Source organism: Cryptomeria japonica, chromosome 2, assembly GCF_030272615.1.
Source record: "Cryptomeria japonica chromosome 2, Sugi_1.0, whole genome shotgun sequence".
Lineage (NCBI taxonomy): Eukaryota > Viridiplantae > Streptophyta > Pinopsida > Cupressales > Cupressaceae > Cryptomeria > Cryptomeria japonica.
The window spans coordinates 590,984,352-590,999,567 of NC_081406.1; the positions used below are offsets into that span (position 1 = coordinate 590,984,352).

Genomic DNA, 15,216 nt, shown 5'->3' on the forward strand with positions numbered 1-15,216 from the left:
TCTATGATTTTTGGGTATACAAAAGAGGGACCAATAGAGGCTAAATATTTGACCATTTATTTGATATAAGAAGAATGAGCCACATGAAATGGGATGACACGAGCATAAAAAAATTGTCAATGGAAGATTTTGTTGCATCTCGTGCTTGCGCATTAAACATACTTTCACAACTATCCTTGACCTCTCAACACCACTAATCTTTTTCTTTCCTCTGTGGCAATGTCACTAGTAGCATTATCAGCTGTGGAGTCAAAGGCATATATGATTGTCTACTTGCAAAAGAATGTGTTGATATTGTCACACCTTGAGACCTCATTTCTACCCCCATGTGCAATCTATGAGCCTCTAAGTTATCATCTTCCTTTATAGCTAGACAAACTTTAACTCCATGGTATGTAACACCCAAGAAATGAGACTGTACCCTTTTGTAGCTCCCTCTAAAAGTTGCCTTGCAAATGTGACACATTCACACCCTACTCCCCCTTGAATTTTTACTTTTGGTATCTATAGGTGCCACAAGTTGTAGAAGAGATTTCTTTTTTTTTGGTAAGAGTGCCCTTTGCATATTTTTTCAAGACTTTTGAAAACACTAAAATGGATTTTATGATTGTTCACCCCATTCCCCAACACACTTCTACACTTTAATGAGGCTGAAACTCTTGCATTTTTCTGAGTTTCTTACACTTCAATTTCACTACTATCATTCTTACTACTGCTCATGTTGGTTTATTAAAATTTTAAGATGAAAAAAAAAATCCGACATTTCTTACTTTAAATTTTGAAATAAAAAAATAAAAAAATAGAATGACTCACCGTTTCCAATAAATTGTTCCTCCACTATCAAATGTCAAATATGCCCTGAATTCAACCTCTCTACACCTCCTTCAACCTCGCTTTAATATTTTGTTTCTCCATCAACTTTGAACCCTTTTGCTGCAAATGACACAAAATGAACTCAAATGCATTGAAAAGAGGATATTTTTCCCATTTAGGGTGACTTGAGGTGTGGGGGCCCACAAAAACAAATTTAAAAAAAATAAAATTTTAAAATCAAGCTTGAAAAAGGGGGATGGATCGTCTCCTCTACATGTTTCCGCCGTCCCCACATTTTTTGGGCCTTTCCTAGTTGCTAGGTGAAACTTTGGATGGCTAGGGGACATCACCGACTCATCCCCTCGTCCATAGGATGCCTTGGAAATAGGGATGCGTCCCCAGGTAACAATTTATTCATAGATTTCTTATCACCTCAAAGAAATTTCAATACTATTTTTCGAGATTTTTTTTTTTGAGTTCATGATTCCATGGAGAAGGTTATTACTTTATTTTCAATGATCTAAAATGTGCTCAATGTTGTGATTTGAACTTAAACAACATGATGCTTTATTTTCTCGTGTTTTTAGGGATTTGATCTATGTGTTTGCATGTGTTGAAATCAACACAAAGAGCTGAAGATGCTCAACTATAAACAAAGAAGATTAAAATTGTCATTTGCTTTTGACAATCTCTCAATTTAAGATCAAGAAGTTGTTACCTACACAAAGGATACAAACAAGGAGGATAAGTGAAGCGTTTCCTACTTCACAGATCCTGAGTTGTAGCTATACGAACAACGTTAAAGCTTGAAGAAAGAGACAATTAAAAAGTATTTTAAGCAATGAGCAACTCATTGACAATAGAATCTAGAAATTCAAGGAATTTTTGAGTTTTCGAAATGATGGTGGATCAAAAAATATGAAAAATGTTTATTTTTTATGTGAATATATCCTGAGAATTGTTGGATTTGGATCAATTTTGATAGTTTGTCCATTGCTGGATTGTGTTTTGCTAGATATTTTTGGATTTTCTAGAGTCCATGTGACACTACTTTAAATGTTGGGTCATTTAGCTTTCTTTTTACATTTATTTAGGCACTCTTTAAGGTACCAGATTTGCGAGTGATCTTGCCCCTTTTAAATGGCCTCATCCTTTCATATCTTTGCAGTCTGTGTTATTGGAGTTGAAGGATCAACAATGGATATCAATAACACCCTTGCTCAAGCATTCTTAGAAGTTTATTCCCAAGGTGTTTCATGAGGTACACCCCTTGAAACACCCCTAGATATAATTCTTCCCATTTTGAATTTGATAACACTTGTTGATGGTTAAATTTTTTTACTTTGATTGGGTATTTTGTAGGAAGGGTCCCCCATAAAAGTATGCTCAAGGAATGGGTCAATCAAGCTTGGGTCTCAATGGGATTTGCCTTGATGCTATGCAAAACCTTACTAAAAAGATTTGTCTATTTTACTTTTTATTTGTTGAAATCAACAATGCTAAGGTGATTCTTAATCGTTTCCCTTAGCTTGTTCATTCATTTTTGTTGGTTTTTGAATCCTAGACATAGGACTTTGTTTCCTTAAATGAAAAGACTCATTGGGTCCCTATTTGGGTTGAGTTCTTTGGGTTATCCTTGCCACAGTATAATTTTTAATTCAAATAGCTTATTCCTTAGATGTTGTGTTTTTTGTTCTATTTGACTCATCCTTAGCATTGGGTTTGCATTGAGGGGGACTTTCAAAATATTTAAAATAAATCATGGATATCTAGATTGGACAAATGAGATACACTCAATGCATCCTTTACTGAATTTTCTAACACTTGCTATCAATGCTAGCTCTTCAAACATAAGATTTAAGATTGCCTTTTGGTTTCTTCCTATCTAAGACCCTCCTCTCAAAATATCACTAACTCGAAGCCTCTTGCAAAAAAAAAGAAAAAAAGGAGGAGGGTAGCATATAGTTAATTTCAAGTGCAAAAAAATTAATAATAATGCCCCTCCCCTCAAACCTTCTTTAAGATCTAGGGACTAGGTTCAAATATTACTTTAAAGCTTCTAGAGTTTTGAAAAGCTATTAAATCTCTTATTCAAGATACTTCTAAAGAAAAATATGTGAGATCCTTTCTAACAGTGTCATTGTTATCGCAGCCACTACGTAATACTGCTAAACATGCTTCCCTTCCTCCAGCTATGTTAGTAGAGGTCCGATATGGTGTTGGGGCGTCTTGAATAGGGAGTAATTGACAATTAGGAGATGATTCTTGATGCTTGTTTATGAATTGTATCTCTCGGACTGTTCAAGATTTAACAAAGACACACACCCTTAGAACTCATTTCATTTGAGAGCCTGTTACAATTTCTAGGTTTGGGCATTCTCTAGCTACAAAAGGTTAAAATTACTGATTTTTTCACTTTTGACAACTTCTTGTGTCATTTGCCATTTGAGTTATTTTGTCTAAAAATCATGAAGTGAGTCAAGGTTATGTTGTCATCTTTCTATTTCCTACATGGAATTAACATAATTGATTAGGTATGTGACCCCACTAATTGAGTGTTGTGGGCTCTTTTAAATTTCCATAATCATATCTTCGGAGTTATTAATTTTTATGCTTTGAATGATGTCGAGATATATACCCTTTGGAGATGGTTGTCAATTCAATTATTGTCGCCACTTGGATTCTATGTGAGGATCTTAAAATGATTGAAAAAGCCTGTAATAAATGTGGGTCCTTGTCTATGTGGTAGACAATTGGCAAAGTGGAGAGGTTCTTCATTTGTGATAAATTATGATTTTTAATCCCAATCTTAGTTATTGCCAATATCTTATGACATGGTACTCATGGAGTGGTCTTAGGGTATGGCTTGGTTGAGTGGACAAGAATCTTGCTCATACTATTGATATCAGAAAAATCGTTTTTCTCTTTTGCCAATTGTTATTCGCTAAGTTAATGGAGCTTTTGTAAGATGTCCTTCCAGACCACTCTCCAATTTAGTTCTATAGTGTGTGGCAATTTTTTTTGAATCTAGGGCCATAAATTATTTCTCAATCACAAGGACATGTTTGCTCACATTGGACATTTTTATAATGATGAGCCATATCCCATATAAGAGACTAGATGGATAGCTTGGGGGATGCTACCATCACCCGTACTTCCCAATTTCTTTGCATCTATGGGTATTAGGATATTTATGTTGCTAGTCATGTAGGCCACCACCTTAGAGCTCCTCCAAGCCATCATTGCTCTGAAAGCACAACCATTTGATTTGACCACTCAACTTAGAGTGGTTCAACTTTGCCATTAGAAGCAAGTTGTATATTCTCACATGTCAGTTGGCTTAAGACTGGAGACAAGGTTTCAAAATAGTTCTTCTAGGCTTCATGGGCTTGTACTTAATGAATTAAGGGAAACCACTCCTTAACAAGATTCTTGACATTCTTTCAGCCTTTGCTTGACATTATGAACAAATTTTGTCTGCTCAAGAGTGCACTTTGTCTATAGCTTTGTAGCAGTTCATAAATGTGGATATTTGCCAAGCTTCTAACTCACAATGGCTTTTTTATGGTTAGCTTTACATCAAAGAAAATTTGTGAGAGGCCATTTTTGCTGCAATGTCTCTTAGTTTTGATGAAGTTACTTGTGAATTCTATAAAGCTCTTTAGGGACAATTGTGGTTGTTGATCTTCATAAGGTCTATTTTGAGATCTTTTATTTTAAATCCCTTAGTAAAGGGAATATAAAAAAATGCTTGAAGCAAGAGACCTTGAAGAAATCTGCAATTCACGGTCTCTCACTTTGTTGAACAACTCATATAATATTATTTCCAAAGCTGATTCGTAAGCTTAGGCCTCTTCTACCTCCACTCGTCCTTCTTGAAAATATTGGTTATAAAAAATGATTTTTTCAAGGCTTATGGTTGCATTGAGCAGCTTTTCCATTCTTGTTATGCTTCAAGCACCTGGGTTCAGTCCATGCTTTTATTTAGTTTCTGAATAAATTGTTTGTTGATGTCTCAATCTTAATTACTATTAATGGTTAAAAATTGAAAATTTGGTCATCCATCAAGTTTTCCCTCTTGCTCTAACTCTTTATGTTCTTGCAAAATAAGACTTTGGCTATTTATTAGTTTATGTAGGTTCTTAGACCCTTGTTAAGGGGATTATACTCCTAATTCTCCCAACTAATTACTCAATGGTCATTTTGTCAATGATTCAGTCCTCATTCTTATTGCAAATGAAGACAATGATAGACAAGCTATTCAATACTTTGATACTTTTTGCTAGGCCTCTCGCTTGAGTATGCATCGACAAAAGACTAGGTATACTATTGGCACTCCTGTCTTACTAAGGTAGACTAGGTAGATAGTTTTGACTAGTATAGATCAATCATGGGGGAATTTCTCATTTTCTTGGCATTCCCTTTGCTTTTCAATCTTCTCCTATTACCTTTTGGCAATCAAATTTTGTTACTAGAATTGAGATGAATTACCAGATTACCAATCCTCTTTCTTTGGTTGATGAATTTTAAATTTATTCTAAGATATTGGTTTCCACTCATGTTTACTGTTCTTGTTTTGGCCAACCTCCAAATCCTCTTAAAAAATAAAAAAATGCTTAGAGGCTTCTTTGGGCCTCGAGTGATAAGAACCATGAATTTCATCATGATGTTTGAGAATATTGTCTTCCCCATGACAGTGGTTCTAGGTTGCTTTCAAGTCATTGACAAGGCATTTCCTTTGTGCCAAATGGATTAATAGAGCTCTTGAGGGAAATAAACCTTGGAAAATTCTCTTTAGGCATTGTATTAGTTTAGGTCTGCCTTTCAAAGGAATAGTGCGGAAGGGTCTAGACCTTGACTCACCATGAGGAAGCCAATTTAAATTCAAGGTATTCATTTAAATCATTTGAAATTCTTTGCAATGGTCAATCTTTCAATCAATTAATAGTCTACTTTTGAATGTTGTAGCATTCAAGCTATACTAATTTGTAACAGTGTTCCACGCATGCTGGGGACAGGGAGATAGGGGGACGGGCTTCGGGGACGGGGGACAAAGGGAAAAAGTTTTGGGGACGGGTCTCGGGGACAGGGGGACTTGAGCCTGGGAGGGGGAAACGTGTAATCAATTGATGAAGAATGGAAAGAGTACTGTCGCACTTAGAACAATTTGATAAAATTCTATATTTGATATTTTCGATATATTTGTGTATTTGTATCCATCTCCATCTACCACCGACAATGAGGGCCTATAAGTAGAATAAAATGATTTACAGCGAGATCTAAATCAATCCAAGAAAACTCAAAACTAAAGAACAATGCTGATTAAAGAAAATCCAAATTTGCATGCAACCTACTCTCAAATAGTCATCCGAGGTACTGAACACCTCCACTCAATTCTCAAGATTTATTGTCTCCCTCTACAACTCAAAATCTAATTATTGATCTTCTGTAATCAGATTGATATTTCAGTCCACAACTCAATCAATAATCATACCATATTCTCAACCAACAATCGCTCAAACCACTATCTCATCATTGTTGAGTTTGAGGCTCTTAGTTTGGTCTGATTTTGATACTATGTTGAGCTTGTACGGATCAGCTAGGACTTGAACCTAAGACCTTCCATTTGCTGCTGGAGTGCTCTACCACTAACCTACTGGTCTTTATAAGACTAACCCATCTTTAATTCAAATATGACTCATTTGCACCCATCAAGATAAATGGTTAGGAGGGGATAGTTGCCGTCTAATTTGGCTGGGGATATTACTGACTTACCCAAGAATCTATAAAAGTTTTGCTCAAGTACGTACAGGGAGGAATGAGGAGAGCTGAACAACACGTTGGAGCTTTCAAAGATATCATTCTATGAGCGCAAATTGAACATGAGGATGTGGTTCTCATTTGTTTCCATACATTTGGATGAAGCTGCCTATGGATGGTATCTGGAATTACCTAATGGCTCACTAAACTATTGGAACCTATTTGAGATTACATTCCTAAACCATTTTTGAATATAGATTGATCCCATGGTTCTGTACCATCCATTCGCTATAGCAAGGCGGCAATCTAATCATAAATGTAAGATTTCATATGATATAGACAACTAAAGGATCCTTACGATGTTGCAGAAGGGATGGTTATCCAAACTTATTTGAGAGCATTGCATCCTTTGAAATCTATGTGTTTTGGGCAAAATTTGCCAAATGCTATTCTGCAAAGTCCACTTACATTGTCTCAATTTTCAAATATGGAAGAAAGAGCAGGTAGACAATTAAAAAATCGTGACAACATCCTTGTGCAATTGACGAGGAAAACATACTTCGATATTTGCCCTGATCCAAAATTAACTTGGATATTCCAGTGTGTGCTTTTGCAGGCCGATTGGATGCTATATGCTATTTCATCTAACATACAAAAGGATGAAAATTTGATATTCAATACATATATCCAAGCGATGCCATCTTTACCATAATCCACTTAATTTGAGATGTTTCCATTCTCAAATACATTCCTGCGATGCTATGAATCTGATTTTACACAATTATTCAGTACTAATAAAATGTCATATATCTCATTCACAACATCAATCGTAAATGGTACTGTAACAATGGAGTATACTGATTACTTTTCATTAAGATAGGCATCTGGTTACTAATTTATCAACATGAATCATGACATGCTAGAGTTGAAAAAATATTATAATTGAGTTATTCTACTATGCATAAAAGAACGTAATTGTACTTAAATAGTGATACCTTTATGTGCTAAGATTTATGGAGTGTAGAGAATGGACGTGTGTAAAACCCAAAATGGAAAGAAGAATTAACACAATAGCTTACCCTATAAAAACATAATGTGGGAAAATTTAGAAGACGAGTTAAATTCTTCTTTATCTTCACTACCATAATGTAAGATTTAGACTTGAGTTGTTGCGATTGAGCTTCCAAGAAAAGGATAGGATTTCTACAATGCTCTACAGTATTTCCTTAGAAAACTTAAACCAGGATTGCGTTTTAGCTCAAGTCCCTGTCAGTTTGCAAAATTAGATCGTAATAGCCTGCATGTTTTAATTGTTGTACTACTTTGGCATTAACAAAATGTTTAGATGGGTGGTTTCATTATTTGATAGGCATACAGCACCTCAGAAAATGCAGAAAACTGAATGGAAGTCATTATCACAGGATAAATAACACAATTGAAATGAAAAATGCCTTGCTCAACTGCCACTTGGAGGACAAGGCTTCGTGCTAAAAGTTGCTTGCAAACAAAATCAAAGTATTTTAAGTACTCTTGCTAAGAGATTGACATTTCTAAGTTAACAGTGCAGAATTATAAATATTGCAAAGTTTTAAGTTAGGAACAAGAGTTATATAATTGAAATTCAATTCTTAATCATGAAAGAAAATCCTAGGAAAAACAAACATAAAAGAAGCTACAGAGGAAGTCTATTCTGGAAAAAAATCATCAGAGATGTAATAGACCTAATGAATAGGAGTTCATACAGATGCTAACATTTGATTTCAAAATGACATGAAAGCCCTCAAAATGAAGAAAGCTGAATGGAGTTTCATGTCATCGTGGCATGATCAACAGAAGGGGAGTCTATATTAAGGCAGGATAGAAAGCTTAAAAAAGTAGTACTTTATTTAAATGATTTCTAATGTATGGAAAATAAATATACATATTAGAGCTGTGAGATGATTGGACAGTGCAAGGAATGAGTTAGACAAAGTTACAAACAATGAGAATCTATAGGAATGAAAAAAAACAACATAATATTCTGGAAACAGGACAGGAAATAGGAAAGGAAACTTAAACAGAAAGTTCAAGGAAATAAATTTACATGTAGATTAAAACAATTTTTCTTGGATAGTCACACACAGACGACTGAGCTGAAAATCAATACAAGAAGCAGTATAAGCTATACCACGAACCAATTTAACACAATAAGAATGACACCAATCCTGTGTCCAATTGAAGGCCCTGCCCTCTCCCATTGGTTCTGTTCAGATTGCCAAGTTCTCCGGTCTTCTTTTGAAGGCCTTGTTTTGTCTATTGGAGGATTCCACCGTGCGGGCAAAGAACATAACTCTATTTTCCCGAACAAAGTCTACTGCTTGTTGAGTGTTTGGAAAATCTGCCAGGAAATGCTTGAATTACTTAGCTAATACATTTTTTTTAGCAAAAGACCCAAAATCACACATGATGTAAAGAACTTAAAAAGTAGCACCTATCACAAACCTGAAAAACAAGATTTTATTTTCCACATAAACCTAAAGTGCATGATTTCTTTTGCACAAAGACTTGAAATGCAATATTTTTTTAATGCACATAAACCTAAAAACCAACATTTTTCTTCTTTGAACAGAAACCTGTAAAACAAGATTTTTTTTTCCATAAAATTGTTGAGAATTGGTGTCTCAAACTCACTGGCTTAAATCTCGGTCAGATGGCATTTTGTTCTTGCAGTGAGCATTTTGGTGCGACTCTGTTCGGCGTCTTAGCAAACTCGAGCATAGTAGTGATTTCGGTATGACTTCAGAGTTCGGCAGGACTCTTCAAGCGGCGTGCAGAAGTTATGTTTCTTACCGATATTGGTAAGACAAGTGTTGAGTCTTGGCGACCAGCTAGGATTTCGGTGTAACATGTGATGTTGATAAGACCTTTCAAACTGGTAGACGAAGTCTCTTTTTGGTATAGCTTTGTTCGGTCTTGGCGATATCAGGGATTTCAGCGTGCCGTGAGGGTTCGGTAAGATACTTCAAGCCGATAGCCAAAATCACTTCTCTGGGCGATAAGCTAGGTGTCGATATGACTTTCGAGTAGTCTTGGCGAAAGAGACTATTTCGGTGTAGCTTCTATTGGTCTGGGTGAAGAGCGTCTTTCGATGTAACATGTGCTTTTGGTAAGACTCTTCTAGCCGGTGGCCGAAGTCGCATTGTTTGGGCAATAAGCTGGTTTCGCTGAGACGTTACCGACGTCTTGGCGATGACCAGTCTTTTCGGTGTGACTTAAGAGTTCGGTGAGACATTTCTAGCCACCAGCCGAAGTAACTCTTCTTGTCAAAAAGACAATATCCAATATCGATATGACATTGCCAAGTCTTGGCGACAAAGAGGATTTCGGTGTAACATTATATTTCGATGAAAGAGTTCTAGGAGATTGCCGAAGTGAGGAACTCTTGCCGATAACCATAAGATTAAGTGGGGACCACGATGGACTTGTTGGAAGTGGAAACACTCTAAGAGGGGGGGTGAATTAGAGTGAATAGATTTCTTTCTAATTAAAAATAACTAGAAGATATAGTCACAATACAACACTAAAACAATATTAAAAAACATTCAAATAGATTGTTCTATTGAGGAGTAACAATCATTATTAATGCTTTAACGAAAATCTGAAAATCACCACTGCTGCAATTAATGGAAATCTGAAAATTACCAGAGTGCTGAAATAAAACCCACTGCCATATAAAACAGATTTATGTAACATAAACATGCATAAGCCATGATAGATAATATGACAAATAATAGACCAATTATGTATCAGAGCTTGACAAGAATATGATAAACTGAAATGCACAAAACAATGAGACATCACATGACACAATTATTTTCCTGAGTGGAAAACCCTCATGGGGTAGAAAAACTACTCGAACCTGTTTTTCATTAACATCAAATCTTCAACTCTGTTACATCTGTTTTCATAGGAGCACCAACTCCTTCCACTATACTGCCTTTGTTAAGCCCAGAAACTGAAATATCATCTGCAATACTGTAGATATATAAAAACTTTTCTGTTTTTAAGAGATTTTCTAATTGAATTTTTCAATCCCAACTCCTTGCTTTAAGCAAAGAAAATATATATATAGATAGAACAATGAAGCCATCCTTCATTCGTGAACATCACCAACTCAAGGTCATCACTTCCTTGAGTTGGGGTTAACCCAACCGCTGTAATTGAAAAACTAAAAAAAAATGAAGAAGATTCCTCTTTCAGTGAAACCCAAGACGTTAAAATTGAAAACTTCCTTATTTACTTTGGTTTGCATCTTAAAATGCAAACCAAAGATTTACCTGTTCCAACTGTAAAGGTGAAAACTGAGCAGTGTTTGAAATAAAACTCACATTCTTTTGCACTTTTACAATGGTGCCTGGAAAACAAATAAACCCACCGCATCTTGAAAAACGCTACCAAGAAAAAAACTGTCTGAGAAAGTGCTATGATGTTGGCTAGGGTTTGAAACATTTCAAAGCGATGAAGAAAATATCTTGGCTTAATTCCTTTGTATTCGAAAACCAAAATACTTTGCCAAAATAAAAAGATCTTTGAAGTCCCGGGCAATAAAAACATGAAGTCATTAAAAAACTTTCAATAAATAATTCTGTTTTGAGATCCGCATAATTTGTGCCACATCATCTTATTCATCCACATCACTGTCCAGGTCAAATCAAATACCTTCAGTAAGACTAATAAAACAAGATGGTCATGTGTTGTAAAATATCTGCCACAACCAATGAGATTCGACTAATCAAGTGAATCATCCAAGAGCAATTTTGTCCATCAAGGACAACACAGAAGAGAAGTCAACAGGACTCATGTTGACCTATCGATAATTGGTCTAAGTGATTTGATGAGAGTTCACAGAAACAATTTGAAGGTATGAAGTGTCCGATGGTTGGAGCCATGAGGAAATTGAAACGAACCGTTTCTGAGTAGAAATACAAATCGTTTGTTGAAATGGGTGCAGAGGTTGGTCAAGAAGTTGGTCGAGTAGTTGGAATAGGTCGTCTGGATGGTTCTGTTGGATGCTAAATTGCAGAAAATTGTTCCTATTGCGTGTGATGAGTGTGGGTCGAATTCTGTGTGTAGGTTGAATGCTGTCAAAACAAAGACTATGGATATGCACCTGAGAGCTTAATCTGTATCTTGTATGTAATTGACATTTTACTGTAATATAAGAGATTGGCTTTGGTGGTGGGTTTTTACCCGTAAGGGTTTTCCATGTAAATTTTGTCTTCTCTCTGTGTTCGTGTAAATCTTGTTGTCTACTTATTATCTTGTTAATGTGCATCTTAATGACTGTAATTGAAATTGAAAGTCATTTCTGCTTCTCTCCTCTTTAAATTTAACACTGTAAAAAAGATTTTCCACAATCTGCTTTCCTTACCAAAACCCTGAAAAGAAGGAACTTTATTTTAAACTAAAAGAATACAACAAACCATTCTAGCATAGGAATTACTGGAGATTAGTGTATTCTTCTTCTTCTGTGATTACAAACCCCCCTTATCACCATAAAAGCTCACACAAAAGAGAATCCAACATTTGGAATTTGAGATAAGGGGGAGATTGGAATTAGAGATCACATTACGTAGGAAAAGGAGGCATTCAAAGAATCCACATGCAATGCAACATGCTGATTAATATTTATATGCCAAATAGTATCTTAGCTGCCGATTCAAAGGAATTTAAAAACTAGAATTATTTGCCCTACAAGACATTACAAACCAGTTTAAGTTTTAGTGTTGTATAATTTATCATTGCAGGAATTATTTTTGCTTAAATGGCTTTTGATTGGAAAAAATATTTCTTCGCTGATCTTATTAATCAGAAATTAGAAAAAATTTATAGTGCTGTTGGGATGTTTCACCACTGAGCTATCAGCTTTTTTGATGATTGGTCTTTGGTTCATGTGTGGCTTATTTTTAAATATCTTATTTTGAGCTATACTCTAGATGTTCGGGGATTCTAATTTGGCCTGGCTTTGCTAATTTGAGTCCTAATACCAAGTTAAGCTTTTTCATGGACCACTTAAGTGTTGAACCTAAACCTCCCCTTTTCTGCTGGATTGCTCTAGCATTGAACTATAAACTATCGGCCCTCTTGATGAGGACTAGTTTATCTTTAATTCAAATATGACTATCCAATACTACTCTGACAGCACGCCCAATTTTACATCATAGGAGTAAATAGAAAGTGTCTTTGAAAGCATATTTCTATAGAAAAAAAAAAATCTTTGAAATAAAATTGATTGATCTAAAGTGTCAATTGAGTTATAACATCGTCAAAATAAATAAAAAATTACTATATTCTAGAATAAGCGAACCCACTTTTGATGATTCATATGTACAGCTTTGGCTTTACTGATATTAAAATCCATCTCATCTCATGTTTTTACGAGAAATTTTGTAGAACTAACCAGAAAATTGGCTTAGCCCTCCTCCCTTGCCCAAGCTCTTCAATTACATCGTTGTTTAACTTTAAACATCTTAGATCGAATTACTGAGAAGAAAATCCTTCAGCGAATTTATAAGTTGTATTGGAGATGCTTTTCCTCAATGATTTTTCTTTTATTAGACCTTTAACATGTCTGTTTGACATTTACTTCTATTCCTGATGTGTTGATACGTTTGAGAGTGATGTATTGAAAAAAATATTTAACCAGTTTTTATTTTTATTTTTTTTATAATTTTTCTCACCTATGACCTCTAAACCAAGCTCATAATTGTATTATTTTATATAGCCTCTTTATAAAATCGAATGCAAATTGGTCCAACAAATAATTATGTGTGTCTATAAAACCAAGTATAGGAAATCATTCTTAGCCAGCTTACTGTTATAGTTTAATGGGAGATCATGCTTAATCCTGTTACCATTGTGCAGTCACAACACAAATCAGAAGAGGTCGTAGGATTGATGCAAAAAATACAGTCCAAGGAGAAAATAGTTAGGTAAGCTTACATTGGCTACATGCCTAACATTTTTTCTCAGCGTCTTTATATCTTATTTGATTTAACTTTCAGGAAGAAATAATTTCATTCTACTTTTCATGTTAGGGCTTTAATGGGGCAGGAACTGTCTTCTCTGTCTTTCACTGACTTGGAACAATTGGAGTACCAGGTTCAACTAGGAGTGAATAGAATAAGAGTGAGAAAGGTAATTTTTTTAAGTAGTTGCATTTCGAATCTTTTTGATTCAAAAACATTTTTGGAGTTTTCAAATGCCTACCATGGTCTTCAGCACTTATAGCCCGGTGTATTAGTGTAAAATGGAATTGAATTTGGTGGTAAACATAAGAATTAAGCTTGTTTTTGCAATATGACAACCCATGTCAATTATGGCATTTAGAATTTGTTTTTTAGTTTATTTGATTGTTGTTAGATGCTGTGGCAGAACCAACTTGTGGAGGAGCTCCAAAGGAAGGTAAGACCTATATTCAATCAATCTTTAGTTTGAGGTTTTATGTATAAATATTGAATGAACATCCTTATCTAGTTTTTTCATTGTGAATTCCTTGAGGAATGACATTTTTATATCTGATCTGATTCTCAACCGACATACTGTTGGAATAACTCAGGAGGATGAGTTACAAAGAGATAATGATGCACTGCACAAAATGGTACGTCCACAAATTTATGTTGTCTAATATAGAAGATTATCATTCCATAGAATGTAATTTATCTATTGTAGATTATCATTCTATAGAATGTAACTATCTATATTGTTATAGATGCAGCTCTCTGAAGAAGGAAAATATGTAGAGAGAATTGTCAACAATAATGGTGGGATTCCATCAACTGTAATAGCTACCAGCCCTTGGCAGCAAAACTTTCTGCAACCATGGCAGGGGTAGATTCTATTCTTCCATTATTAACAAATCTAGTGCAGATTGTTATTCTATTCATTAATTATTTGGAGCTTAGCAAACATAGACTCGGTTGTTTACTTCAAACCCTTTTGATATTCTGGCTTTGAAATGCACACTTAGATTGTTTTAGTATCACTTGATAATGAGACTCATGGGTGTATTGTATGAATTGTTTTCAGAAATAAATCACTGGCACGTCTACCTGAGCAGGAGCATCGGCGCTCCATAATGCAAGGGTGGCAGTGATCAAAGTATTTCTATACCATAACAATTGATGCCAAATTGCAGTAGTTTTAGATGGTTTTGATGTTATGGTGGGAGCCAAAATGGTCATGGATACGTTGTTAAATAAATTCCAAATAATTTGATGGGTATGTAAGAACTGTTAGTGCCTGTCCTATTATTTGAACTAAAATGTTTAAGACGTTTTTTTCATTAAATTAAATTTTTATTTTTATTTTTTCAAAATAAATTAAAGATAGATTTTAAGAGATCCCACTCTTTTAAGAATATCAATAAAAATATATTAAAGAATTTCATTTAATGATGAGGGACAATATGGAACGAAAAGCTGAAGACTGTAAAACATCATAAATCAAAGTAGGGGTAATAAAAGGCAAGCTCAGGACCACACTTTAACAGCAGATCAAGCAATTCAAAGCAGTTTGATGCTGTACTGTTTCAGGGAATTTTATAAAATATTGTGAAACTATTATTACTTGAAAATTATTATGGATTATTTTAAAAAATTATAT

At 34.9% G+C, this 15,216-nt stretch overlaps 1 protein-coding gene across 7 annotated transcripts in view; it reads left to right on the forward strand.

The window, feature by feature from the left end:
* Window positions 1–14,954, forward strand: part of LOC131051464 (truncated transcription factor CAULIFLOWER A) — a 50,141-nt gene extending 35,187 nt beyond the window's left edge. For 3 of the 7 annotated variants that reach the window (XM_057986019.2, XM_057986045.2, XM_057986059.2), the window contains exons 3-8: window positions 13,477–13,544; window positions 13,650–13,749; window positions 13,975–14,016; window positions 14,171–14,212; window positions 14,324–14,442; window positions 14,641–14,954. In XM_057986019.2, coding sequence (XP_057842002.1) covers window positions 13,477–13,544; window positions 13,650–13,749; window positions 13,975–14,016; window positions 14,171–14,212; window positions 14,324–14,442; window positions 14,641–14,707 — 438 coding nt within the window. In that variant the 3' untranslated portion in view covers window positions 14,708–14,954. The remainder of the gene's footprint in view (window positions 1–13,476; window positions 13,545–13,649; window positions 13,750–13,974; window positions 14,017–14,170; window positions 14,213–14,323; window positions 14,443–14,640) is intronic. The other 4 variants (XM_057986038.2, XM_057986051.2, XM_057986024.2 and 1 more) reach the window with 3 other exon arrangements.
* The last annotated feature ends 262 nt before the right edge of the window (window positions 14,955–15,216 follow it).